The 26,383-nt window shown below is 41.4% G+C and overlaps 1 protein-coding gene across 4 annotated transcripts in view; it reads right to left on the bottom strand.

Moving 5' to 3' along the window:
- NOL6 (nucleolar protein 6) overlaps positions 1-26,383 on the bottom strand; it is a 251,230-nt gene that overhangs the window by 52,232 nt on the left and 172,615 nt on the right. For all 4 annotated transcript variants that reach the window (XM_053701046.1, XM_053701045.1, XM_053701042.1 and 1 more), the window contains exon 22: positions 3,716-3,840. In XM_053701046.1, the coding sequence (XP_053557021.1) occupies positions 3,716-3,840 (125 nt within the window). The remainder of the gene's footprint in view (positions 1-3,715; positions 3,841-26,383) is intronic.

The raw sequence follows: 26,383 nt of genomic DNA, 5'->3' as shown, positions 1-26,383 counted from the left end.
GTGAGCTTTTGAATTATTAATAGTGGATATTCCAAGCAACTGGCTGCACATCCATTCTATGACCACAAGGAGAAGCAGTGGGAATTATCCCTACACTGTGAAGTAGTGAGCTGGGACACAGATTTCCCAGGCTGCTCCTAACATATGAGTGCTGCACCACTTGTGAGTATATAGACGTCTACAACTGATTACAGAGGCGCACAAGTGAACCACAGATTTGCACCAGGAGGCGCCTTCTATAATTTTTGTATTTCAGAGCTAGTATTTTAGATGGATGCCGTAATTAAAGTGCTTTGAACCTGTATACTGTGGGAACCTGTAGCTGTGTATATCTGGACTGTGGCTATATATACACACGCAGTATATTTATTGTTATACATTGATTGTTATATACAAAGTGACCCCTATTTTTTGGGTTGTTAATCCACTTTGTCTTTAAACCTTTAGGCCATTTAAAGATTGATAATTATGTGAAACAGACTTCACATTTCTGCAGCTGGCAGGTTAGCTCAGCCTGTTCATAAGCATTACGCATCTCTAGATAAAGGGGCAATCAAAGAACTACAATTTTGGATAAAGGGCGTTGACACATTAAGATATTTTCCCTTTGATTAGTTTTACCTACTGTCTTTAAATCTTGTTGGCCCATGCTTTTACCAGTCATATAGTGCCAAGCTACAACATGCCCCTGTATTATTCCTGCTGCATGCCAACGCTAAATACAAGACAAAGCATGGAAATAACCATTTTATACCTGGAAGCTAAACTGTTTCTATGCAACGAGCAGCATGAAAAATAAATTATTCCTAAAGATGCAAACTAATGTAGTTACCTTAACATTATTAGTAAGTAAAACCAAATGATTAACCCCTTATCTACTAGAGACTGCTGCAATATGCCCTCCCAGACAGCCAATGGGTTAATATGTACACAACAGACTGGTTTCCCGGAATGAAGGGGGAAAATGCTTTTATAAGATGGGAATAGAGATAATACATTTTGTTACGTTTTAAGTGCTGTGGATGTGCGAGTTAATTGGTGTACTTGTAATCCGCTAAACTAAAAAGGCAAATGAATGCAAAGTAAATAACACTTTACCAGGTATGTTTCACTATGACAGCACATGTATAGATAATTATTCATGCTACTGGAGCCATCATGTGGCCATTATGGGTAATTCTGTAGTTTTGTTTTTTGTTTATTTTCCAACACTATGATTTATTACATTTTATCATATACAAAACGAAGTTCTTGCATTATTTTGTGCTAGTTCCAAGCCGATACAAATATCTAATTGATGATCTATATTTCTAGTTTAGCACATTTTGCAGTTGACTCAGGGCACCTGTATCTATAACATAGCGTAAACAATAGAATTAATCTCCCTATACGTTCTTAGAAAAAAAAAAAAAAACAGTTGTTCGTGAACAGCTGGAATTGTGAAATTTATTAAGGGGCAATCTATCTATATTTATCTATAGTTTCTAGGGAGACTACATTTAGCTAAATCACCCAACAAGTGCAGTTTGTAAGCAGTGTTAGTAGCCAGCAACATACGCTGATGTTAGGACCAAATGGTGAAAGTGCTTATGACTTGACAATAGTACCCACTAACGTCTGCAGTTTTGGTTTATGTTTGTGGTTATTGCCTAGAAAATAGCTATTTGTTTTTCTGACATCACATAACTTGTGCAGCGTTCTCAGAATAAACAGACTGCAGTTTATACTGAGAGCGCTGCACAGGTTATGGGATGTGCAGTTTATACTGAGAGCGCTGCACAGGTTATGGGATGTGCAGTCAGTTTATACTGAGAGCGCTGCACAGGTTATGGGATGTGCAGTCAGTTTATACTGAGAGCGCTGCACAGGTTATGGGATGTTCAGACAGCTTATAAAGAGAGCACTGCACAGGGTATGGGAATTGCAGTTTATACTGAGAGCACTGCACAGGTTAAAGGATGTGCAGACAGTTTATACTGAGAGCACTGCACAGGTTAAAGGATGTGCAGACAATTTATACTGAGAGCGCTGCACAGGGTATGGGAAGTGCAGTTTATACTGAGAGCGCTGCACAGGGTATGGGATGTGCAGTTTATACTGAGAGCGCTGCACAGGTTAAAGGATGTGCAGACAGTTTATACTGAGAGCGCTGCACAGGGTATGGGAAGTGCAGTTTATACTGAGAGCACTGCACAGGTTAAAGGATGTGCAGACAGTTTATACTGAGAGCGCTGCACAGGGTATGGGAAGTGCAGTTTATACTGAGAGCACTGCACAGGTTAAAGGATGTGCAGACAGTTTATACTGAGAGCGCTGCACAGGGTATGGGAAGTGCAGTTTATACTGAGAGCACTGCACAGGTTAAAGGATGTGCAGACAGTTTATACTGAGAGCGCTGCACGGGGTATGGGATGTGCAGACAGTTTATACTGAGAGTGCTGCACAGGTTATGGGATGTGCAGTCAGTTTATACTGAGAGCGCTGCACATGGTATGGGATGTGCAGAAAGTTTATACTGAGAGCGCTGCACAGGTTACGGGATGTGCAGTTTATACTGAGAGCGCTGCACAGGTTATGGGATGTGCAGGCAGTTTATACTGAGAGCGCTGCACGGGGTATGGAATGTGCAGACAGTTTATACTGAGAGCGCTGCACAGGTTACGGGATGTGCAGTCAGTTTATACTGAGAGCGCTGCACAGGGTATGGGACGTGCAGAAAGTTTATACTGAGAGCGTTGCACAGGTTATGGGATGTGCAGACAGTTTATACTGAGAGCGTTTCACAGGTTACGGGATGTGCAGTCAGTTTATACTGAGAGCGCTGCACAGGGTATGGGACGTGCAGACAGTTTATACTGAGAGCGCTGCACAGGTTATGGGATGTGCAGAAAGTTTATACTGAGAGCGTTGCACAGGTTATGGGATGTGCAGTCAGTTTATACTGAGAGCGCTGCACATGGTATGGGATGTGCAGGCAGTTTATACTGAGAGCGCTGCACAGGTTATGGGATGTGCAGACAGTTTATACTGAGAGCGCTGCACAGGTTATGGGATGTGCAGAAAGTTTATACTGAGAGCGTTGCACAGGTTATGGGATGTGCAGACAGTTTATACTGAGAGCGTTTCACAGACAAAGTGTTTTATATGATAAATATTTACTGCTTTATTTATTATGAAAATCTAATGTCAAGGTCATGACATACACTGAACCCAAATTTTTTCTTTCCTGATTCAGATAGAGCATGACATTTTAAGCAACTTTCTAATTTACTACTACTATCAAATTTTCTTTATTCTCTTGGTATCTTTATTTGAAATGCAAGAATGTAAGTTTAGATGCCAGCCCATTTTTGGTTAACAACCTGGGTTGTCCTTGCTGATTGGTGGATAAATTCATCCACCAATAAAAAAGTGCTGTCCAGAGTACTAAACCAAGAAAAAAGCTTAGATGCCTTCTTTTTCAAATAAAGATAGCAAGAGAACCAAGAAAAATTGATAAAAGGAGTAAATTAGAAAGTTGCTTAAAATGTCATGCTCTATCTGAATCATGAAAGAAAAAATGTGGGTTCAGTGTCCCTTTAAATGAATGACCTGAGATTAATAACCTTGTGCACAGTTTTTCTCTAGCACAGATTTATGATGCATTTTTCTTACCGAATTTAAAATGAATAAAAAGAAAAAAGAAACATAATTCTACAGATAGCAGATGACTTACCTGTGCAGATGGCTGCTTCTTTGTCCATACAGAATCCTTTTTATCGGTGGGTGTTGCTATAAACATGACGGGTAGCTGAGCGCGAGCAGAAACAAAGTCATTCTGGATCTCTGTGAAGTCGGAATCTATATATGACAAAAACAGTACGTCTAAATGGCAAAGCAAAGCCTATGAAAAAGCACCAAGTCTTTTGTAATGAAAGGCACAGAAAAAACTAACTCAAACTAATGCAGTTTACAATTTGCTTCTTTTATCAAATTTACTTTGTTATTTTGGCAAACTTTGTTGAAGAGCAGATAGGTATACTCAGGTGCAGCAATACACTACTGTGCTTGCTAGATTAGTGGCTACACACATGTGCCTTGTCTTAAAATGCACAATTCACATATTGCACTTAGTGCCCGGTGCTCTGTTTCTCATCTGTCACCGCAAGATCCTCTATTCTAAGCGAATGGGACGTTCAGATCTACCTTCTATTAATTTGAGAACCGAAGTCTGCTCACCTCACTTCTCTGTTCATATAGAAATGTCACTGGATAGCCAACTTATGTCCCCATGTGACGGGCGCTATAGAAATAGTCACAATAACATTAAATTGCAGGGAAAAGTGAAATTGTGGTAAAGACTTCACTGCCTATTTAATGAATAAACTGTATTAAACACTGGCTCCTCTTCCAAAATTTCCACAAAACAATGAAAAGAAGTTCTGAGCTGATGAACCCTTGTGTCTCCCTGCTTATTGGTTTTGAGATTAAAATGTTTGGAACTTTACATCAGTGGAATAATCCATCTTGGACAATATGAGGGATCACTTGGACACTGCGTGACTAAGAGCTCAGTCCCTGACTTCTACTAGTGAGAACAGGAGTAATACACTATATGCCACTCACTTCTGTTCTTATGCATGTGGGGTCTGTCTTTGTCCAACAATAAAGTAGCGGAAGATGAGTTATTCTGCAATACGTCCTTAAAAAGGACAAACTCAAAAATAAAATGTTTAATTATACGCAGCAAAACAAAATTACACTGCACTTATTTATTTTGTCTGTGCCTGTAATATAAACCTAAAGTTTTGCCACTGCCCCCAGAGAGCAGAGTGAATTGTATAGAAAGCAGAATCCTTAACCCTTCAGCATTTTACACATTGATTGGTTCACCTGTGAGGAGCCAACAGCAAAGAAGATAAGATTTATGCTAAAGTGGGTTCTCAAGGGGGGTGTCCCTGGTTTGAAAACAAAGTTTGCCTTAATAAATATAAAAAATGAAATGCCTGTAAAAAAACAGATATTGAGAGTCATTTATTACTGAGGCATACATGAAAAAAGTCTATAAAGTCCCTTTAAGGCCCAGATGCACTTAGTGTTAACCTAAAAAAAACAGTAACAAGCGGTTTATTTTCATTTTGACTAACATGGTTAAATTGCATTTATTTAGATGCCTGATGAAACTGCTTGAGGGCTGAGAAACGCGATGCATGATGGGGGTCTCCGCTGACCGTTATCCCTGCGCTTCCCTGTGTGTTCCAGAGATACAGTGAGCTGGTACACTGCACATTTCCAGCACACTTAGGTGCTGCAACACAATCAGTACCATGTTCACTTACTTGGAAGGGAGAGAATTGTCCCACTGATATGCATATGAGGCGCCTTCTGTTTTTTTTTTATTTTTATATATATATATATATATATATATATATATATATATATATATATATATATATATATATATATATATATATATATATGATGAAAATGTAAAATGCACTGTCCCTTTAATAGTACGCTCCATTCTGGACAAAAGGTCCCGATTAACGCAATGGTCTGAAAAGCAGCGCCACCTAGCGGCCATGTTCCTGCACTACAACTTCAGCTATAGTGATTTTTTTGCCTATTTATTCATTTAAAAACAAAATTTATGTTTCCTGATAAATTTCTTTCTTTCCGGACATTCCAATTACTAGTGGGATATTCAACTCCTGGCCACTAGGAGACGGCTAAGAGCACCCCAGTAAAACTGTTAAGTGTAACTTCCCTTACCCATTTTCCCCAGTCATTCAGCCAAAAGAAAATGGAAAAGGAAGAAACACAAGGGTGAAAAGGTGCCTGAGGTTTACTAAAAAAACTGCTGAATTATAATTAAGGAGAAGAGGGTGGGGTTGTGGACTCTCCATGTCCGGAAAGAAAGAAATTTATCAGGTAAGCATAAATTTTGTTTTCTTTCCTAAGACATGGAGAGTCCACAATTCCAATTACTAGTGGGAACTAATAGACAAGCTAGAGGACACGGAATGAACAGGGAGGGAGAATAAGGCAGGAGGACCTAAACAGAAGGCATCACCGCTTGAAGAACCTTTCTCCCAAAAGAAGCCTCAACTGAGGCAAAAATATAAAATTTGTAGAATTTGGAAAAATTATGCAAAGAGAACCATGTTGCCGCCTTGCAAATCTGTTCCACAGAAGCTTAGTTTTTGAAAGCCCAAGAAGAGGAGACAGCCCTAATCGAATGAGCCGTAATTCTCTCAGGAGGTGGCTGTCCAGCAGTCTCATAAGCCAAACGAATCAAACCTCTCAACCAGAGAGATAGAGTAGTAAAAGTGGCCTTCTGACCCTTACGCTTTCCAGAGAAAACAACAAACAGGGCAGAAGATTGCCGAATATCTTTAGCAGCTTGTAAAACTTTGGAGCGCGCACATCATATAAAGTTATGCAAAATGCGTTCCTTATGAGAAGAAGGATTAGGACAAAAGGAAGGGACAATAATTTGCTGATTAATGTTTCGATATGATACCACCTTAGGGAGAAACCCCAATTTAGTACAAAGGACCGCCGTATGCCCCTGAAAGATAAGGAAAGGGGAATCACACTGCAGAGCTGAAAGCTCTGAAAATCTGCTAGCGGAATAAATTGCAAGGAGAAACAAAACCTTCCAAGACAACAATTTTATCTCAACAACATGCATCTGCTCAAATGGAGCCTGATGCAAAACTTTAAGAAGTAAATTAAGGCTCCAAGGAGGAGCAACAGGTTTAAACACAGGCCTGATAATGACCAGGGCCTGAACAAAAGCTTGAACATCTGGTAAATCTGCCAGACGTTTGTGCAAAATGATAGATAATGCAGAAATCTGACCCTTCAGAGTTCTAACTGACAAACCTTTCCCCAGGCCATCCTGAAGTAAAGATAAAATAAAGGGAATCCTCACCCAGCTCCAGGAGAAACCCTTAGATTTGCACTAAAAAGAGAATCCAGGTTTGGATGGAGGAAAGGACCCTGAATTAGTAGGTCCTTCCTCAGAAGTAATCTCCAAGGAGGTAGAGATGACATCCTTACTAGATCAGCAAACTAGATCCTGCGAGGCCAAGCAGGAGCTATGAGAATTACCGATGCTCTCCTGTTTGATACGAGCTATGACTCGTGGAAGAAGAGCAAACGGAGGAAACAGGTTTTCTATCTAACATACCTAAGGAACCTCTAGGGCATCTATCAGAATGGCCTGAGGATCTCTTGACCTTGAACCGTACTTTGGAACCTTAGTGTTTTGTCAGGATCCCATCAGATCCAACTCCGGAAACCCCCGCCTGAGGGTTATCAGAGAGAACACATCCAGATGGAGAGCCCACTCCCTGGGATGAAAAGTCTGTCTGCTCAGGAAATCTGCCTCTCAATTGTCCACTCCTGGAATGTGGATGGAAGATAGGAGACAATCGTAAGCTTCTGCCCACTGTAGAATTTGAGTCACCTCATTTATGGCCAAGGAACTCAGAGTTCCTCCCTGGTGGTTGATGTAAGCCACTGAGGTGATGTTGTCTGACTGGAATCCGATAAACCGGACTAAAGATAAATGAGGCCATGCTGTCAAGGCAATGAATACTGCTCTCAACTCCAAGATGTTTATGGGAAGAGAAGACTCTTACCGAGACCAAAGGCCCTGAAGCCTTCAGAGAACCCCAAACAGCCCCCCAGCCTGACAGGCTGGTGTCTGTAGTTACAATCACCCAGGAAGGTCTCAGGAAGCAAGTGCCCCAAGACAGATGTTCCTGTAAAATCCACTACAAGAGAGATTCTCTTGTTAGGGGATCCAGATTCATCCTCTGCGATAAATCTGAATGGTCTCCGTTCCATTGATGGAGCTTGCAAAGCTGCAGCGGTCGTAGATGGAATCAAGCAAAGGGAATGATGTCCATGGAAGCCACCATGAGACCAATCACCTCCATGCAAAGAGCCACTGTTGGATGAAAGGCAGACTGGAGAGAAAGGCAAGCAGCTATAAGTTTGGATTTTCTGACATCCGTCAGAAAAATCTTCATGGACAAGGAGTCTATAATTGTTCCTAGGAAACACACTCTTGTAGACTAAACAAGAAAACTCTTTTCCTGATTCACTTTCCACCCGTGGGAACGTAGAAAAGACAACTCTGTATGAGATTTTGCTAGTTGAAAAGATGACGCCTGAACCAAGATGTCGTCAAGATAAGGCGCCACTGCAATTCCCTGGGACCTGATCACTGCCAATAGTGCTCCCAGGACCTTTGTGAATATTCTGGGAGCCGTGGCAAGACCAAATCAAAGGGCAATAAACTGGAAATGCTTGTCCAGAAAGGCAAATCTTAGAAATTGGTGATGATCCCTGTGAATGGGAACATGCAAGTACGTGTCCTTCATGAACTGACCTTCCTGGACCAAAGGAAGAATTAAACAAATAGTTTCCATCTTGAAAGATGGGACCCTGAGTAACTTGTTGAGACACTTTAAATCTAGGATAAGGTCGTAAAGATCCCTCCTTTTTGGGAACCACAAAAAGATTTGAATAGAATCATAGACCCCGTTTCTCTAGAGGGACTGGTACGATAACTCCCAGGGAGGATAGGTCCTTTACACAATTAAAGAAGGCCTTCCTCTTTAAATGGTTTGATGATAGTCTTGATAGGAGAAATCTGCTCCTTGGAGGGCGAGACTTGAATCCTATTTTGTAACCCTGGGATACTATGTCCACAGCCCATGGATCTGGGACATCGCGTATCTAAGCCTGTCGAAAAAGACAAAGCCTGCCCCCCCCTAACTTGATCCAAAATTGGAACGGGGGCAGACCCATGCTGATTTAGAGTCAGCGGAAGGCAACTTGTTTTGTTTTCCCTTATTCTAGGGCTGGCTGGATTTCCAAGAGGACCTGGATTGGTCTGGTTTAGAAGAGGAAGACCTTTGACCCTTAAAGTTGCGAATGGAATGAAAATTAGAAGATTGTCGACCCCTAGGTCTATTCTTCTTGTCCTGAGGTAGGAAAGATTCCTTTCCACCTGTAATCTCTGAAATGTTTTCTGCCAGACCAGGCCCAAACAGAGTTTTACCCTTATAAAGTAAAAGTTACTGCGCTCCCTTGCATGGACCTGTAGTAAGAGAAAGATCAGAGTTACCAATCCTGGCTTTCAACAAAGGGGTAGCAAAATTATTAGAAGTAAAGTAAGGACTACCTCACCGCATTCTAAATGCACAAAAAACCACTACTACTCTTACTCAAGAGATTGACGTGGACACAGCTAGACCCCAGACATTGCTTGCAGAGAAAAATACCCATAAAAGGACAAATTATCTTCAGACACCGACTTTTGCACAACCTCCATTGACGGAGGCAAAGAGAATGACTAGGGATTATGGGTAAGGGATGTTACACTTTACAGCTTTGCATCAATTCGTTTGGACATTTTTGAGAGCAGATTTAAATGTACACTGGAACACTATATATCGTTTTTAAAGCACTCATTTTAGGGGTACTAGTGTCAAAAAATAATATTGCCAGCCAAGTGATTTAGTTTATTTAATAAATACAAATATCACAATTGCTTACATTAGTGTGCCACAAAATTATGTTTCTAACAGCATACACCTTAAAGGGACATGAAAAGTCAAAATTAAAACATACATGGTTCAGATAGAGCAGGTTATTTTAAGAAACTGTTGACTGTCTCTTTGTATCCTTTGTTGAAAAAAGGAAATGTATGCTTACCTGATAAATTTATTTTTTTTACGATATGACGAGTCCACGGATTTCATCCTTACTTATGGGATAACGCCTCCTGTTTAGCAGGAAGTGGCAAAGAGCACCACAGCAGATTATATATATATATATATATATATATATATATATATATATATATATATATATATATATATATATATATATATATATATACACACACACACACATATACACCTCCTCCCTTCCCTCCCACTCCAGTCATTCGACCAAAGTTATGAAGAGAAAGGAAAAGCCAAAGTTGCAGAGGTGACTGAAGTTTAACAAAAATAATTACCGGTCTTAGAAATGACAGGGAGGGCCGTGGACTCATATCGTAAAAGAAATAAATTTATCAGGTAAGCATAAATTTCCTTTTCTTTTACAAGATATGACGAGTCCACGGATTTCATCCTTACTTACCTTTCTCCCAAAACCAGCCTCAGATGAAGCAAAAGTGTCAAATTTGGAAAATTTGGAAAAAGTGTGAAGCGATAACCAAGTTGCAGCCTTGCAAATCTGTTCAACAGAAGCATCGTTTTTAAATGCCCATGAGGAAGCCACAGCCCTAGTGGAATGAGCCGTAATTCTTTCAGGAGGCTGCTGTCCAGCAGTCTCATATGCCAGACGGATGATACTCTTCAGCCAAAAAGAAAGAGGTAGCCGTAGCTTTCTGACCCCCTACGCTTTCCAGAAAAAAACAATAAATAAAGAAGATGATTGACGAAAATCTTTAGTTGCCTGCAAGTAAAACTTCAGGGCACGGACCACGTCCAAGTTATGCAACAAACGCTCCTTCTTAGAAGAAGGATTAGGACACAATGAAGGAACAACAATTTCCTGATTAATATTCTTATTAGAAACAACCTTAGGAAGAAAACCAGGTTTGGTACGTAAAACCACCTTATCAGAATGAAAAATAAGATAAGGAGAGTCATGTTGTAACGCTGAAAGCTCGGAAACTCTACGAGCAGAAGAAATAGCAACCAAAAATAAAACCATCCAAGAAAACAACTTAATATCAATGGAAGAACCTTAAGAACTAAATTCAAACTCCAGGGTGGAGCAATTGGTCTAAACACAGGCTTGATTCTGGTCAGAGCCTGACAAAAAGACTGAACGTCTGGAACATCTGCCAAACGCTTGTGTAGTAAAATCGACAAAGCAGAAATTTGTCCCTTTAAGGAACTTGCTGATAATCCCTTCTCCAATCCTTCTTGGAGAAAAGATAAAATCCTGGGAATCCTAACTCTACTCCATGAGTAGCCCTTGGATTCACACCAATAAAGATATTTACGCCATATCTTATGGTAAATCTGTATAGTGACAGGCTTACGTGCCTGAATCAAAGTATCAATGACCGAATCAGAGAACCCCCGCTTAGATAAAATCAAGCATTCAATCTCCAAGCAGTCGGCTGCAGAGAAACTAGATTCGGATGTTGGAAGGGTCCCTGAATGAGAAGGTCCTGCCTCAATGGAAGCTTCCACGGCGGCAGAGAAGACGTGTCCACTAGATTGGCATACCAAGTCCTGCGAGGCCACGCAGGCGCGATTAGAATTACCGAAGCCCTTTCCTGTTTGATCCGTGCAATCACCCGGGGAAGGAGAGCAAACGGTGGAAACACATAAGCTAGGTTGAACGACCAAGGCACTGCCAAGGCATCTATCAGTTCGGCCTGAGGATCCCTTGACCTGGATCCGTATCTTGGGAGCTTGGCATTCCGACGAGACGCCATCAGATCCAATTCCAGTCTGCCCCATCTGAGAATCAGAGTGGCAAAGACCTCCGGATGGAGTTCCCACTCCCCCGGATGAAACGTCTGTCTGCTTAAAAAGTCCGCTTCCCAGTTGTCCACTCCTGGGATGTATATTACTGACAGAGAACAAGAGTGAGCCTCCGCCCATCGAATTATCTTGGATACTTCTGTCATCGCTAAGGAACTCCTTGTTCCTCCCTGATGATTGATGTAAGCCACAGTCGTGATGTTGTCCGACTGAAAACGGATGAATTTGGCCGAAGCCAACTCAATTCCAGAATATTGATTGGAAGTAGAGACTCTGACTGAGTCCACACACCCTGAGCCTTCAGGGAATTCCAGACTGCACCCCAACCTAGTAGACTGGCGTCCGTTGTCACTATCACCCATGAGGGTCTGCGGAAGACCCATGAGGCGACAACCACCAAAGAAGAGAGTCTCTTGTCTCCTGATCCAGATCTATCTGAGGAGACAAATTTGCATAATCTCCATTCCACTGCCTGAGCATGCTCAGTTGTAGCAGTCTGAGATGAAAACGGAATGATGTCCATTGCCGCCACCATCAATCCAATTACCTCCATGCACTAAGCCACTGATGGCCGAGGATTGGACTGAAGGGCTCAGCATGTATTCAGAATCTTTAACTTTCTGACCTCCGTCAAGAAAATTTTCATGGATAAGGAGTCTATTAGAGTTGTCTGTGGAAGTAATGAACTCTTTTCTAGGTTCACCTTCCACCCGTGAGTAATCAGAAAGGACAGAACCATGTCTGTATGAGATTTTGTCAGATGGTAAGACGACGCCTGGATCAGAATATCGTCCAGATAAGGCGCCACTGCAATTCCCCATGGCCTGAGAACCGCCAGAAGTGACCCTAGAACCTTTGTGAAGATCCTGGGTGCTGTGGCCAACCCGAAGGGAAGAGCCACAAACTGAAAATGTTTGTCCAGGAAGGCAAACCTTAGGAACTGGTGATGATCCTTGTGGATAGGAATATGAAGATATGCATCCTTCAAGTCCACGGTAGTCATATATTGACCCTCCTGGATCAATGGCAGAATTGTTCGAATAGTCTCCATCTTGAAGGAAACTTGTTTAGACTTTTTAAAACTAAAATAGGTCGAAACGTGCCCTATTTTTTGGGGACCACGAAAAGATTTGAGTAAAACCCCTGCCCCTGTTCCAGTATTGGAATGGGACAAATTACTCCCATAGTAGAGAGGTCTTTTACACAACGTCTCTCTTTTTATCTGGTCTACAGACAATCGTGAAAGAAGAAACCTCCCCCTTGGGAGAGAATTTTTGATTTCCAGCTGATACCCTTGGGACACTATTTCCAGTGTCCAGGGGTCCTGAACATCTCTCACCCAAGCCTGGGCAAAGAGAGAAAGTCTGCCCCCTACTAGATCCGGTCCCGGATCTGGGGCCGCCCCTTTATGCTGTCTTGGTAGCAGCAGCGGGCTTCTTGGGTTGTTTACCCTTGTTCCAAGCCTGGTTAGGTCTCCAGACGGACTTGGCCTGAGCAAAATTCCCTTCCTGTTTAGCGGAAGAGGAGGAAGAATAGGGGACTCCTTTGAAGTTCCAAAAGGAACGAAAATTATTTTGTTTACACCTTAGTTTAGCTGTTCTATCCTGAGGTAGGAGATGATTCTTACCTCCCGTAATGTCAGAAATGATTTCTTTCAAGTCAGGCCTGAATAGGGTTTTTCCTTTGAAAGGAATAGCCAAAAGCTTTGACTTAGATGACACATCAGCAGACCAAGATTTAACCATAACGCTCTACACGCTAAAATGGCAAATCTGGAATTCTTAGCCGCCAATTTGGCAATCTGAAAGGCAGCATCCGTAATAAAATAATTAGCCAGCTTAAGAGCCTTAATTCTATCTAAAATGTCCTCTAAGGGAGTCTCAGTCTTAAGAGACTCTTCGAAGGCGTCAAACCAGAAGGCCGCCACAGTGGTAACTGGTACAATGCAGGCCATTGGTTGTAACAGGAAACCCTGATGAATAAATAACTTTTTTAGAAGACCCTCCAATTTCTTATCTATAGGGTCTTTGAAAGCACAACTGTCCTCAATAGGAATAGTTGTACGCTTAGCTAAAGGAGATATAGCTCCCTCCACCTTAGGGACTGTTTGCCAAGAGTCCCGAACAGTGTCAGATATGGGATACATTTTCTTAAAATTAGGTGAGGGTGAGAACGGGATACCCGGTCTTTCCCATTCCCGCGTAATAATTTCCGAGATTCTCTTAGGAACCAGAAAAACATCAGAGTAAGCAGGCACTTCTAAGTATTTGTCCATCTTACACAATTTCTCTGGTGGTACCACAATAGATTCACAATCATCCAGAGTTGCTAAAACCTCCCGAAATAACAGGCGGAGGTGTTCAAGCTTACATCTAAAGGACATGACGTCCGAATCCGTCTGAGGTAACACACTTCCCAAATCGGAAAGTTCCCCCTCAGACAGAAGTTCCCTGACCCCCAATTCAGATCCCTGTGAGGGTAAATAGGAAATAGCCAACAAAGCATCAGAGGTCGCAGTATTCACATTGACTTTGCCCTGTAACACTGGCAACTTAGAGAAAACCTCTGTAAGGGTAGATGACATAACTGCAGCCATATCCTGCAGAGTAAATGAAGTAGACGCGGTTGAAGAACCCGACGTCGCTTGGGTGGGCGTTAAAGGTTGTGACGCTTGGGGAGAAATTAGCGGCATACCCTGATTCTCATCAGACTGAGAATCATCCTTAGGCACACTTTCCTTAAAGAAAATTTGCTCTTTATATTGTAAGGCCCTTTCAGTACATGAGGGACAAAAAGTAAGAGGGGGTTCCACAATGGCATCTAAACACATAGAACAAGTAGTTTCCTCAAGTTCAGACTTGTTAAACAGACTAGCAATAATAGTCGTTCTTTACTTGATATATTGAGCTCTGAAGTCAAAACATATACTCAAAAACTTTGAACTAAAAAGCGTACTGTGCCTTTAAATAATAAAAGCGCAACAATTTTACTATTCTTAATCAAAACAACATCTGCAGCAATAAAAAATGCCCTTATGTGCCCAAAATAGCTTAACAAGATTGCACCACTTGTTAGGTTATGTTCTATATCAATTATATAAATTTTATCAGTTTAATTAATATCAATTTTAGGCCCCTGCACCTCGCCACAGCGCCTACCTGCCCCCAGAACACACTGAAGAAACGTTCTCAAGTCTTTCTGTATCCTTCGAGTACAAAACTGAGCTAGTCCCCACCGGAGCCTCAGAACCTTGCTGCCAATCCGGAAACCATGGGCGTAACTCTTAGCCTTACCAAGACCCGCATGGGTAGATAAAATAAGGAAAAAACATGTCGGTTCTCCAACTATACAAAAGCCATGTGCCCCTCTTAATACACACACACACGCATCTCAGTGAATATTGTCTCAAGCCAGTTATACCACATCATAATGACAGCCAGCAACCGCATCTCCCAGCGTCAGCCCATACAATAAATTTAAAGTGAAACATCAACACACTATTAAATAAGTAAAATAAAAGGGAATTCCAGGTACACCATTTCCTACAGTGCATACTGATTACCCCTCCCCAGTTAGGGAATAATGTCAGCCTGTTCTGATGTTATCAAGTCTCCCCAGAAACAAAAAAGACTGAACATACCTCAATGCTGCTTGTAGCATGACACCGTTCTCCACACTGAAGATTTTTCTGTACACTACCTTCAGCTGCTCTGTGGGAACCAGTATGGATCTTAGATAACGTTTGCTAAGATCATCAACATCAGGGCAGAAAAATAAAATGTCTCTACTCCTCTTGGGAAGTCATAGACTCACTGGCACCATTTTAAAAATAAAAAACTTCTTGATTGAAGAATCTAAACTAACACCTCACTTTACCTCTTCCTATCACTAACACAGGCAAAGAGAATGACTGGAGTGGGAGGGAAGGGGAGGAGCTATATATACAGCTCTGCTGTGGTGCTCTTTGCCACTTCCTGCTAAACAGGAGGCGTTATCCCATAAGGATGTAATCTGTGGACTCGTCATATCTTGTAAAAGAAAGAAAATTTATGCTTACCTGATAAATGTATTTCTTTTTTGACACAATGAGTCCACGGATCATCATAATTACTAATGGGATATTCACCTCCTGGTCAGCAGGAGGAGGCAAAGAGCACCACAGCAGAGCTGTTAAATAGCTCCTCCCTTCCCTCCCACTTCAGTCATTCGAACGAAGTTAGGAAGAGAAAGGAAAAGCCAAGGTGCAGAGGTGTCTGAAGTTTACAATAACACACAACCTGTCTAAAAGAACAGGATGGGCCGTGGACTCATCGTGTCAAAAAAGAAATACATTTATAAGGTAAGCATAAATTTTCTTTTCTTTTTTAAGACACAATGAGTCAACCGATCATCATAATTACTAATGGGATTCAATAACCAAGCTAGAGTACACAGATGATAAGGGAGGGACAAGACAGGTAACCTAAACGGAAGGCACCACTGCTTGAAAAACCTTTCCCCGAAAAGAAACCTCAGTCGAGGCAAAAGTGACAAATTTGTAGAATTTTAGAAAAAGTGTGAAGAGAGAACCAAGTTGCAGCCTTGCAAATCTGTTCCACAGAAGCTTCCTTCCTGAATGCCCAGGAGGAATCGACAGCCCTTGCGAAATGAGCCGTAACTCTCTCCGGAGGCTGCTGTCCAGCAGTCTCAAATGCAAAACGTATGATACTCTTCAACCAAAAGAAAGAGAACTTGCCGTAGCTTTCTGTCCCTTACGTTTTTCTGAGAAAACTAAAAACAAGAAGAAGACTGACTAAAGTCCTAGACGCCTGTAAGAAAGCTATAAAGCACGGACCACGTCCAAATTGTGCAGAAGTCCTTCCTTCTAATAAGAATAGATTAGGAGACAACGAAAGAACAACAATCTCCTGAATAATGTTCCAATCAAAAACAACCTTAGGAAGAAATCCTAATTTAGAACGTAAAAATACCTTATCTGAATGGAAATAAGATAAGGACACTAATACTATAATGCCGAGAGTTTTTACACACTCCGAGCAGAAGAAATAACAAGGAAAAAACTTTCCAAGATAACAACTTAATATCTAAGGAATGCATAGGCTCAAACGGAGCCCCTTGAAGAATCTCGAGATCAAATGAAGACTCCACGGAGGAATAACTGGTGTAAACAAAAGGCATGATCCGGACCAAGGCCTGACAAAAAGATTGTACATCTGGAACATCCGCCAGATATTTGTGTAACCGACTAGATAAAGTAGAGATTTGACCTTTAAAGAAACCTGTCGATAATCCTTACTCCAACCTCTAGGAGAAAAGACAAAAGTCTAGGAATCCTGACTACTCCATGAGTAACCGTTAGATTCACATCAATTGAAATATTTACTCCATATCTTATGGTAAATCGCTCCCAATACAGGGTTACGATGACAGAGACAGAAAAACCCCGCTTGGAAAAAATAATTGGCTTTCTTTTTTTTTTTTTTACCGAAATGCCATGCATCCAATTCCGGGTGACTTCCCTTGAGAATCAAGCTGAAAGGCTGCCTGATTATAAAGTCCGCCTCCCAGAGTCCACCCCTGGGATGTGGATCAACGATAATCAAGAATGAGCCTCTGTCCACCGAATTATCTGGATAACTCTGTTATCACTAAGGAGCTCCTCGTTCCTCCCTGATGAACTGAAGACATGTGTCCCACTGGAACTAGATAAACTGGACTGAGACTAACTGGGGCCAGGCCAGAATAGTATTGAAGAGCACTCTCAGATCCAGAATGATTATAGGAAAACCGGACTCTGAGTCCAAATTCCCTGAGCCTTTAGGGGACCATAGACTGTTCCTCATCCTAGAAGGTTGTGTCCGTTATCACAGAGAGCCAAGATGGTCTGCGAAAGCAGGTTCCCTGGAAAGAATGATCCAGAGACAACCACCCTTAAGAAAAACCTTTGTCTCCTGCTCTCCAAGGAGACAAGTCTATATAACCTCTGTTGCAAAGTCTGAGCATAATAATCTGCCAATGTCTGGGAAGGAACCGAGCAAACAGGATGATGTCGCATACAGCTACCATCAGCCCGATACTTCCATGCACAGAGCCACTAATGGCCGAGGAGAAGACCGAAGAAAAAAAAAAACTAGAGTCAAAAAGGTCTTTAATTTCCTGACATCCTTCAGGAAAAAATGTAATTTATAGGGAATCTAATATGGTTCCCCAGAAGGTTACCTTTATCCATGACTAAGTAACTCCTTACCAAATTTACCTTGCTGCTTGATATCACAGAAAGGATAACAACATTCCCATACGGAAACTTGCTTGAAAAGATTGCGCCTGGACTAGATTGTCTTCTAGAAATGGCGCCCCAGCAATGCCCTGTAACCGAGCACCGTCAAACATCAAACCCAGACTCAGATTAGAAAATTCTGGGAGCTGTGACAAGGCAGACAGACAAAGCAACAATTGGGAATGCTTGTCTGAGAATGTGAAAATGCAAGCATGCGTGCCTAAAATCCGCCTTCATAAAACAACCCTCTTGGATCAAAATAAAAATGGAACGAATAGTTTCCACCTTGAAGGATGGTACCCTTAGGAATTTGATTAGAATCTTGATATCTAAAATTTTATTAGATTCTAAAGATCTAACATAGTACTGAAGGTTCCCTGGAACCACTACGAGAATAGGATAAAATCCCAAACTCCGTTCCTGAATCGGAGCAGGAACTCACTTTCAGGTCGAAAAAGGTCTCCTACCCAGAGTAAGGCCACCTTGCCTCATATTCTTGAAGGTCAAAACATCCCTGCTCAAAGGAAGAAATAGAACAATTCACTTGAAATCTTGAAAGGAATTAAAGGTAAGTTTAACCAAAACGTGTGTCACTATGGTAAGCCTGAAATCTTAGCTTCCCGCTAAATACTTGAAGGGAAACATCTGTAAGAAAAAAAAATGACCGACTTAAAGTCCCTTATGTTACCTGGATTTCTTAGAAGAGAATATGTGTTCTAATGGGACCAGACAACGTATGAACCAGTATGCTGCTGTACAAGTGACAGTGGCAATAATAAGCCTACCACACCTGGTGTTCCCAGGCGGTCTCCCTTCCAGGTACTGAACAAGCCTGGACCTGCTCAACTTCCGAGTTCAGACAGGCTCTGGTGTATTCAAAAACGGTTGACAGTAGACAAGTCATAGATTGCCAATATTGAGCAACCCCTCTGTTACCCCTAGGACCCTTAAGGGAACAACTATCCTCTATGGAAATAGTAGGACTGCCAGCTAGCGTGGAAATAGTCCCTTCCACCTTGGGTCCCAACTGACGGAACTCCATGAAGAGTCCGCTATGGGTAAAAAACTCTTCTAAACGTAGGAAATGGAGAAAAGAAAAAAGGGTACCATTCCATAGCATTGATCTTGGAACGACCTAATATTGACAACCCCATGTTATCGTCCTGAGTAGATAAAACCTCAAGTAACAGACGGAGGTGTTCTAGCTTAAACCTGAAAGATACAACTTCAGTATCAGCAGGAGGAATTATACTGTCAGAAACTGAGATTTTATCGTCAGATGCTTCCGAAGTATCCTTGAGATAGGAACAACCGTGACAGGAACCTCGCTCACTGAATGTTTATTTTTCCTTTTGCGCTCTCTCTGCAGCATGGGAAAAGTCGCCAATACACTCGCGACCGCTTCGCACCAGTGGGAAACGATGTCTTGCAAAATAACGCTAATTCTTTTATTTATTATTATTTTTTTATTTTTTTATATAGGACACTTGAGGAGAAGGCTGCGGGTATAAAAAAACCTTTGTCCGAATATTTCTTGCAACAATCAAGACAAAGTTGGCTCTAATAAAAGGCTTATCTCTGAATTGCAACTGTACGCACATATGAGGCAGAAAAGTTTTTGCAATAGTATAAAGGGCATAAATGTAAAAACATCCTTATTCACATGTTAATCCATAAAATTGAACACCATAACCAGAGGTACTGTGTCCTTAAATAACAAAGGAAAACGCCCAAATGTTATTATAAATTAATCCATTAACATTGGATATACTGGGTGTGAAGGACATAAAGAGTATATAACATCCCTATGCACCCTTTGAAATAACAAAGGAAACGCCCTAATGTTGTTTTAAATCAATTCATTAACATTGGATATAAATAGGGTGAAGGGCATAAAGTTTATGTGACAACCGTATTCACCTTTTAATTAATACAATTAAACACCATAATAAGAGTAACTGTCTCTTTAAATAACAAATATAACGTCCTAACGCCTAACGTTATTTTTATAAACCCATTAACCATGAACATACATAATAAAAATGGGATAATATGGGTCTGAGTTTTTAAACCTTAAAACATACTGTTTTATGTTTGCTCAGGAAAATACGAAAAATCCCAGACCTCAGCTAAATATGCAGAGGACTCTGCCTGTTACTGAATCAAAAAAACAGGCAACCGGACTACAGAAAAAAACATCCTTCTATCGTGTCCATAAAAAACACCCTGCTTCCCTGCCATGTACTTAGAACAAACTGCTTCTAACACCGCAGTGGAATAATGTCGCGCAAACATGCCGCGCAACATAGCTCCGCCCATCGTGGGCGTAACAAGCTAAAATTCTCGGGCGGCTAAAATGTAAAAATTCAGCCACTGGGAGAACTAAAGCCCATTCTGACACTAAATGAACAAACCTCCCGACAGTTATAGCATTAATATATAACGTCCAGGGGAGTAACAATGACATCGATCATGCGACACACCTTACATGCGGTCTATCATGAGAATAAACTAACCCTCCAGACGGCTTGTTATAGTAAAATAAAGCCGTTGTTAGAAGCTAGTATTAAATTAGAGCCTCTTCTCCACGTCCTTCCAGTGCCTGCAATTACTGCCCAATAACATGTCCTCCCTCCTAGGGATGTCATCTAGTGTCCCTTAATATAGAAAAGTGCCAATCTTCCTGTGAGCGTGTCCCCAGAAATAATAATCAGCACTTATCTTAACCCCTTAACGACTGAGGACGTGCAGGGTACGTCCTCAGAAAAAAGGCAGTTAATGCCTGAGAACGTACCCTGCACGTCCTCAGTGTGGAAAGCAGCTGGAAGCGATCCTGCTCGCTTCCAGATGCTTTCCGGTTATTGCAGTGATGCCTCGATATGGAGGCATCCTGCAATAACCTTTGTAAGCCATCCGGTGCAGAGAGAGCCACTCTGTGGCCCTCTCTGCACCGGAGATCGGTGGCTTACTGCGTTGGTGGGTGGGAGCCGGACCGGGAGGCGGGTGGCGGCCATCGATGGCCCTGGTTGTGTGAAGGGGGGCGGGATCGTGGGCGGGGGGCGCGCACGGGCGCGCGTGCGTGCACGGGAGGGTGGGGGCGGGCGCGTGCACAGGGAGGGAGCGGGTGGGAACCGCTACACTACAGAAAATTCTGAAATAAAAAATGTAAATAATTTAAAAAAAAAAAAAAGATCAGCAAGGTGGTGGGGGTTTGTCTGTGTGTGGGGGGGGGGAAGCTACAAAGCTACACTACAGAAAAAAAACAAAAACAAAAAAAAAGCACTTTTTATTGCAAACTGGGTACTGGCAGACAGCTGCCAGTACCCAAGATGGCCCCCAATAAGGCAGAGGGGAGGGTTAGAGAGCAGTTTTGGGGGGGATCAGGGAGGTTGGGGGCTAAGGGGGGGATCCTACACAGTAGCATATGTAAATATGCTAAAAAAAAAATGTATTTATTTTTTTAAAACCCTTTTATTTTAGTACTGGCAGACTTTCTGCCAGTACTTAAGATGGCGGGGACAATTGTGGGGTGGGGGAGGGAAGGGAGCTGTTTGGGAGGGATCGGGGGGTGGGATGTGTCAGATGGGAGGCTGATCTCTACACTAAAGCTAAAATTAACCCTGCAAGCTCCCTACAAACTCCCTAATTAACCCCTTCACTGCTAACCATAATACACGTGTGAGGCGCAGCAGGATTTAGCGGCCTTCTAATTACCAGAAAGCAACGCCAAAGTCATATATGTCTGCTATTTCTGAACAAAGGGGATCCCAGACAAGCATTTACAACCATTTGTGCCATAATTGCACAAGCTGTTTGTAAATGATTTCAGTGAGAAACCTAAAATTGTGAAAAAATGTTTTTTTTAATTTGATCGCATTTGGCGGTGAAATGGTGGCATGAAATATACCAAAATGTGCCTAGATCAATACTTGGGGTTGTCTACTACACTACACTAAAGCTAAAATTAACCCTACAAGCTCCCTAAAAGCTCCCTAATTAACCCCTTAACTGCTGGGCATAATACACTCTTGTGGTGCGCAGTGGCATTTAGCGGCTTTCTAATTAACAAAAAGCAACGCCAAAGCCATATATGTCTGCTATTTCTGAACAAAGGGGATCCCAGAGAAGAATTTACAACCATTTATGCCATAATTGCACAAGTTGTTTGTAAATAATTTCAGTGAGAAACCGAAAGTTTGTGAAATATACCAAAATGGGCCTAGATCAATAATTTGGGATGTCTACTAAAATAAAATATATACATGTCAAGGGATATTCAGGGATTCCTGAAAGATATTAGTGTTCTAATGTAACTAATTTTGGAAAAAAAAATGGTTTGGAAATAGCAAAGTGCTACTTGTATTTATGGCCCTATAACTTGCAAAAAAAAGCAAAGAACATGTAAACAACATAATTTATGTAAGAACTTACCTGATAAATTCATTTCTTTCATATTAACAAGAGTCCATGAGCTAGTGACGTATGGGATATACATTCCTACCAGGAGGGGCAAAGTTTCCCAAACCTTAAAATGCCTATAAATACACCCCTCACCACACCCACAAATCAGTTTAACGAATAGCCAAGAAGTGGGGTGATAAGAAAAAAAGTGCGAAGCATATAAAATAAGGAATTGGAATAATTGTGCTTTATACAAAAAAATCATAACCACCACAAAAAAGGGTGGGCCTCATGGACTCTTGTTAATATGAAAGAAATGAATTTATCAGGTAAGTTCTTACATAAATTATGTTTTCTTTCATGTAATTAACAAGAGTCCATGAGCTAGTGACGTATGGGATAATGACTACCCAAGATGTGGATCTTTCCACACAAGAGTCACTAGAGAGGGAGGGATAAAATAAAGACAGCCAATTCCTGCTGAAAATAATCCACACCCAAAATAAAGTTTAACAAAAAACATAAGCAGAAGATTCAAACTGAAACCGCTGCCTGAAGAACTTTTCTACCAAAAACTGCTTCAGAAGAAGAAAATACATCAAAATGGTAGAATTTAGTAAAAGTATGCAAAGAGGACCAAGTTGCTGCTTTGCAGATCTGGTCAACCGAAGCTTCATTCCTAAACGCCCAGGAAGTAGATACTGACCTAGTAGAATGAGCTGTAATTCTCTGAGGCGGAATTTTACCCGACTCAACATAGGCAAGATGAATTAAAGATTTCAACCAAGATGCCAAAGAAATGGCAGAAGCTTTCTGGCCTTTCCTAGAACCGGAAAAGATAACAAATAGACTAGAAGTCTTACGGAAAGATTTCGTAGCTTCAACATAATATTTCAAAGCTCTAACAACATCCAAAGAATGCAACGATTTCTCCTTAGAATTCTTAGGATTAGGACATAATGAAGGAACCACAATTTCTCTACTAATGTTGTTGGAATTCACAACTTTAGGTAAAAATTCAAAAGAAGTTCGCAACACCGCCTTATCCTGATGAAAAATCAGAAAAGGAGACTCACAAGAAAGAGCAGATAATTCAGAAACTCTTCTAGCAGAAGAGATGGCCAAAAGGAACAAAACTTTCCAAGAAAGTAATTTAATGTCCAATGAATGCATAGGTTCAAACGGAGGAGCTTGAAGAGCTCCCAGAACCAAATTCAAACTCCAAGGAGGAGAAATTGACTTAATGACAGGTTTTATACGAACCAAAGCTTGTACAAAACAATGAATATCAGGAAGAATAGCAATCTTTCTGTGAAAAAGAACAGAAAGAGCGGAGATTTGTCCTTTCAAAGAACTTGCGGACAAACCCTTATCTAAACCATCCTGAAGAAACTGTAAAATTCTCGGTATTCTAAAAGAATGCCAAGAAAAATGATGAGAAAGACACCAAGAAATATAAGTCTTCCAGACTCTATAATATATCTCTCGAGATACAGATTTACGAGCCTGTAACATAGTATTAATCACGGAGTCAGAGAAACCTCTTTGACCAAGAATCAAGCGTTCAATCTCCATACCTTTAAATTTAAGGATTTCAGATCCGGATGGAAAAAAGGACCTTGTGACAGAAGGTCTGGTCTTAACGGAAGAGTCCATGGTTGGCAAGATGCCATCCGGACAAGATCCGCATACCAAAACCTGTGAGGCCATGCCGGAGCTATTAGCAGAACAAACGAGCATTCCCTCAGAATCTTGGAGATTACTCTTGGAAGAAGAACTAGAGGCGGAAAGATATAGGCAGGATGATACTTCCAAGGAAGTGATAATGCATCCACTGCCTCCGCCTGAGGATCCCGGGATCTGGACAGATACCTGGGAAGTTTCTTGTTTAGATGAGAGGCCATCAGATCTATCTCTGGGAGCCCCCACATTTGAACAATCTGAAGAAATACCTCTGGGTGAAGAGACCATTCGCCCGGATGCAACGTTTGGCGACTGAGATAATCCGCTTCCCAATTGTCTACACCTGGGATATGAACCGCAGAGATTAGACAGGAGCTGGATTCCGCCCAAACCAAAATTTGAGATACTTCTTTCATAGCCAGAGGACTGTGAGTCCCTCCTTGATGATTGATGTATGCCACAGTTGTGACATTGTCTGTCTGAAAACAAATGAACGATTCTCTCTTCAGAAGAGGCCAAAACTGAAGAGCTCTGAAAACTGCACGGAGTTCCAAGATATTGATCGGTAATCTCACCTCCTGAGATTCCCAAACTCCTTGTGCCGTCAGAGATCCCCACACAGCTCCCCAACCTGTGAGACTTGCATCTGTTGAAATTACAGTCCAGGTCGGAAGAACAAAAGAAGCCCCCTGAATTAAACGAAGGTGATCTGTCCACCACGTTAGAGAGTGTCGAACAATCGGTTTTAAAGATATTAATTGATATATCTTCGTGTAATCCCTGCACCATTGGTTCAGCATACAGAGCTGAAGAGGTCGCATGTGAAAACGAGCAAAGGGGATCGCGTCCGATGCAGCAGTCATAAGACCTAGAATTTCCATGCATAAGGCTACCGAAGGGAATGATTGAGACTGAAGGTTTCGACAAGCTGTTATCAATTTTAGACGTCTCTTGTCTGTTAAAGACAGAGTCATGGACACTGAATCTATCTGGAAACCCAGAAAGGTTACCCTTGTTTGAGGAATCAAAGAACTTTTTGGTAAATTGATCCTCCAACCATGATCTTGAAGAAACAACACAAGTCGATTCGTATGAGACTCTGCTAAATGTAAAGACTGAGCAAGTACCAAGATATCGTCCAAATAAGGAAATACCACAATACCCTGTTCTCTGATTACAGACAGAAGGGCACCGAGAATCTTTGTGAAAATTCTTGGAGCTGTAGCAAGGCCAAACGGTAGAGCCACAAATTGGTAATGCTTGTCTAGAAAAGAGAATCTCAGGAACTGATAATGATCAGGATGAATCGGAATATGCAGATATGCATCCTGTAAATCTATTGTGGACATATAATTCCCTTGCTGAACAAAAGGCAATATAGTCCTTACAGTTACCATCTTGAACGTTGGTATCCTTACATAACGATTCAATAATTTTAGATCCAGAACTGGTCTGAAGGAATTCTCCTTCTTTGGTACAATGAAGAGATTTGAATAAAACCCCATCCCCTGTTCCTGAACTGGAACTGGCATAATTACTCCAGCCAACTCTAGATCTGAAACACAATTCAGAAATGCTTGAGCTTTCACTGGATTTACTGGGACATGGGAAAGAAAAAATCTCTTTGCAGGAGGTCTCATCTTGAAACCAATTCTGTACCCTTCTGAAACAATGTTCTGAATCCAAAGATTGTGAACAGAATTGATCCAAATTTCTTTGAAAAAACGTAACCTGCCCCCTACCAGCTGAACTGGAATGAGGGCCGTACCTTCATGTGAACTTAGAAGCAGGCTTTGCCTTTCTAGCAGGCTTGGATTTATTCCAGACTGGAGATGGTTTCCAAACTGAAACTGCTCCTGAGGACGAAGGATCAGGCTTTTGTTCTTTGTTGAAACGAAAGGAACGAAAACGATTGTTAGCCCTGTTTTTACCTTTAGACTTTTTATCCTGTGGTAAAAAAGTTCCTTTCCCACCAGTAACAGTTGAAATAATAGAATCCAACTGAGAACCAAATAATTTGTTTCCCTGGAAAGAAATGGAAAGTAGAGTTGATTTAGAAGCCATATCAGCATTCCAGGTCTTAAGCCATAAAGCTCTTCTGGCTAAGATAGCCAGAGACATAAACCTAACATCAACTCTAATAATATCAAAAATGGCATCACAGATGAAATTATTAGCATGCTGGAGAAGAATAATAATATCATGAGAATCACGATTTGTTACTTGTTGCGCTAGAGTTTCCAACCAAAAAGTTGAAGCTGCAGCAACATCAGCCAATGATATAGCAGGTCTAAGAAGATTACCTGAACATAGATAAGCTTTTCTTAGAAAAGATTCAATTTTTCTATCTAAAGGATCCTTAAACGAGGTACCATCTGACGTAGGAATGGTAGTACGTTTAGCAAGGGTAGAAATAGCCCCATCAACTTTAGGGATTTTGTCCCAAAATTCTAACCTGTCAGGCGGAACAGGATATAATTGCTTAAAACGTTTAGAAGGAGTAAATGAATTA

The sequence above is a fragment of the Bombina bombina genome, chromosome 2, assembly GCF_027579735.1.
Source record: "Bombina bombina isolate aBomBom1 chromosome 2, aBomBom1.pri, whole genome shotgun sequence".
NCBI lineage: Eukaryota > Metazoa > Chordata > Amphibia > Anura > Bombinatoridae > Bombina > Bombina bombina.
This window is presented reverse-complemented; position numbering and strand designations above follow the sequence as displayed.